The following is a 3,168-nucleotide window of genomic DNA, read 5'->3' as shown; positions in this document are numbered from 1 at the left end:
CCCCTTCCCCAGGCCTTCTACTGTGGGAAGCCTCTCCAACGTCATCGCCATAGACTGCCCCGAGCTGTTGTTTTGTGAGCAGGACTTGATCGACCCGTGCGAGCGGTTGGACTAGGTTAGAAGACCAAGGCTAGTATGCGTTAGAAAGATACTCTCATCTCACTGTATGTGGTACTCGGGTTAAAGCTGGTAAGTTCGTCGGCATCACCCTAGTAGTGCGTAAGGGTCTGTATCCTCCTATAGAGGGCGTGCGGCGAGCCCCAGGGGGCTGACAGGAGCGACCATCATATCGTCTTAGCTATGTGACCATACTGAGTTTCGCGAGGCTTCCTTCAGATTCGTCGATAAGGAGTTATCACTAGACTTCATCGCTGCGGGTGATAATCACTGGTGTGAATTATGTCGGGCGCGCGCGGGATATGTTGGCTATCGATCAGCTGATCGATTAGGTCCCTCATCAGGCCATTCGCCTTACCCCTCGACCAGTGTCGCCATGGGATCCGGTAAACCCAGAGGAATCAACTGCGCGCGTAAGCTCCGCAACACCAGGAGGAAGAACTTGTAATAGGGGGTTCTCTTGGGTCCGTATATCGTGTACGTTGTTGTTATTCTTCAGGTGGGCCGATAAGGACTACAAGAAGGCCAACCTCGGAACCGTCTTCAAGTCCAACCCCTTCGGAGGCTCTTCTCATGCTAAGGGAATTGTCGTCGAGAAGATGGGCATTGAGGCCAAGCAGCCTAACTCTGCCATTCGTAAGTGCTGCCGTGTGCAGCTCATCAAGAACGGCAAGAAGATCGCCGCTTTCGTCCCCAATGATGGTAATACCATTCCTCTCTGAGTTCCCAAACAGACTTACACTCCTTCAGGTTGCCTTAACTTCATCGATGAGAATGACGAAGTGCTCGTGTCCGGATTCGGTCGTCGTGGCCACGCCGTCGGTGATATCCCCGGTGTCCGTTTTAAGGTCGTCAAGGTTGCCGGTTGCTCTCTTCTTGCCTTGTACAAGGAGAAGAAGGAGAAGCCTCGTTCTTAAGCAGCTTAATGGCTCGATGAGGATGAAGTACAGCCTTCTTCCGGTCTCACTGATTACCCCTCTGCGATACTCCGGTTGATTGCTATTAGTGTTGCGTTATAGTGACATTACTCTGGTGGGAGTTACGCTTGGCTCGTTCATTCCCACTTAGGCCAGCTACAAAGCAGAAACACGTGTTTAACTAATAGCCAGAAATCAGAGGATAATCTCATGCGTCTTTTTCCCTTGTGCACTGATGAAACCGGGAATGTGAGAGATAAACTTTCTCCCAATATTTGTTCCATCATACCAGGTGGCGAACCGTCGACCGTCGGTCTTCCGCGACAATCAGGCAAGGTCAGACAGCTCTATCGGGTGCTCTCGGAGGCCCTTTGATTGGATAGCTTAGACTCCTCCTACGCATTATTCGTTCAATGACACGCTACGTCGTTAATGGTCAATGGTTAAGAATGGAGATATGAGAGTATACTTCGTTTCTGTCATGGAAGGCAACTATCGGAAGTTTCATAGGAGGCCCCGATCACTCCGTCTCACCACCATGTCCAACCGCCGCATTAGCCGACCGTGTCCTACACTGACATGACTAGACTAACCACCCCGAGGTCGATTCAATCGTGTTGAGCCTGTGATGAAGGCTCGGTGACAAGGATAATAGACCAATGTAAATTAATACTGCTGATTCACCAGAAGTGCTCGAGAAGTCCCTCAATACGAGGGCGAGCACCTCTGCCTACTCATAGCCCCCCATGTCCCTTAACCTCCGCACCACCATGCGCGTGGTAGTGGCCAGGGGATTCTGGTCGCTAACAATGTGAAATTCTTCGCAGTGCGCTAATAGCCCCCGACCATATCAGCACACCTCTCTACCCTAGGCGTGTGTGGGACACTTTGCCAGCAACAATCAATGCCTTCACACAGAGCGGTACTTGAAGGTCAGGCCCGAGTAGGCATGCGCCCATACCACTCCTCTCCGAACCTCACTCGGATTCCTCATCTACCCACCGCCAAGCTCGCTGCTCATCATCAGTAGCTCATTCCAAAGACAGTAGCAGAGTATCAGCACTCACACACAACAGATGGTCTTCATAAGTGAACAACACACATGCTGCCTCTACCGGCCCAACCTCATAATATGATATGATTTAGTTAGTTCCATATTGTCATAGTATTTCGTCATAGCCGAAACTGTTGATCGGATACTTGGCTCGACGTAGAGGGAAGCGAGTGGGCCCATCAGCTCGCTCGGCTGTGAGTGCCAGCCACCTAAACTCCAATCACTTCCATCACCCCTACCCAGTATAGGTCTACTTCCATGCTAGTACAAGGGCCTGGGACTTTGTATCTCCACTGAGGCTCTATGTGCAGTCTGACATGCTTCCTCTTGTCATCAGCTAGATAGCTCCTCAAGGGGTATTCTGCTGCTGGATATGGACTACCCTCTATACCAACCGCAACACACGTCTGACAGACTACTCGCTGACCACCCAGTCTAGGGGGAAAGTACTACCAGCGACTTTGATGATGGCAAGCAAATATTTTTGTTCCGAATCTTACGCAGCTCCTTATGGTCCACCGAGATACGCTCTTCCTCCAGCACTAAGAAAGTGGAGAGGAACGGATGCGCAGAATGCGCAGAGTAATCCCCCTCATTACAATGGGCACCGAGATGGACTGAAGGCCCCTTCATCATGACTGGTAAAATGAACAACTCCAGGATCACCCTAGAAATTGACAACACATACGAAGATGAGGAGGAAACAGAAACATCATGCAGCCTCCAACGTAGCCATACGTTGGGCTTCCGATCTCTTCTCCTCCCGAGCCTTATTACGGGCCATGTTACGTTCTCTTTTGATGCGCCATTTGGCGATCAACTTGGGGTCGTAGACCTAGCAAGCGTGTGGGAGTTAAGACGCTCAGCCCGGACGGCTCACCCGCTGGTAGAAGTGATTGTGGCTCATCGTCTGCAGTGACCAAGGCAGCTTCTCGTGGTGGTCCCACTTACGCATCAGGAATCGGGTATGTCTAAAATCCCATGATTTGCGCCAAGTTTGGTATCAGATTTGCACGCATACACAAGATATTACTCAGGCAAAGGTATATGCTCTCGACCTTGCCTCCAGTACACACTGCA

The 3,168-nt window shown here is 50.9% G+C and overlaps 2 protein-coding genes across 2 annotated transcripts; one reads left to right on the top strand and one right to left on the bottom strand.

Annotated features, from left to right (window-relative positions):
- The first annotated feature begins 487 nt into the window (after positions 1-487).
- On the top strand, positions 488-1,112 carry Pmar_PMAR000773 (ribosomal protein S23, putative). Its single transcript, XM_002778887.1, has 3 exons — positions 488-561; positions 617-819; positions 868-1,112. Exons 1-3 carry the CDS (start codon positions 494-496, stop codon positions 1,032-1,034), a joined length of 438 nt encoding a protein of 145 aa, XP_002778933.1. The 5' UTR covers positions 488-493; the 3' UTR covers positions 1,035-1,112.
- Positions 1,113-2,800: 1,688 nt separating this feature from the next.
- Pmar_PMAR000772 (hypothetical protein) lies at positions 2,801-3,043 on the bottom strand (the record flags this gene model as incomplete). The annotated part of the gene is made up of 2 exons (XM_002778886.1): positions 2,801-2,923; positions 2,969-3,043. The coding sequence occupies 2 exons, from the start codon at positions 3,041-3,043 to the stop codon at positions 2,801-2,803; spliced, it is 198 nt and encodes a 65-aa protein (XP_002778932.1).
- Positions 3,044-3,168: the final 125 nt, after the last annotated feature.

This window comes from Perkinsus marinus, assembly GCF_000006405.1.
Source record: "Perkinsus marinus ATCC 50983 genomic scaffold scf_1104296948084, whole genome shotgun sequence".
Lineage (NCBI taxonomy): Eukaryota > Perkinsozoa > Perkinsida > Perkinsidae > Perkinsus > Perkinsus marinus.
Note: the sequence above shows the minus strand (reverse complement) of the source record. Positions and strands in the feature narration are given on the sequence as shown.

Excerpts from the sequence above, each read along its gene's own strand:
- Pmar_PMAR000773 (XM_002778887.1), top strand. The coding sequence starts at position 494 with ATGGGATCCGGTAAACCCAGAGGAATCAACTGCGCGCGTAAGCTCCGC. Across the intron at positions 562-616 it reads AACACCAGGAGGAAGAACTT|GTGGGCCGATAAGGACTACA; the intron begins GTAATAGGGGGT and ends GTTATTCTTCAG. Across the intron at positions 820-867 it reads CGCTTTCGTCCCCAATGATG|GTTGCCTTAACTTCATCGAT; the intron begins GTAATACCATTC and ends ACACTCCTTCAG.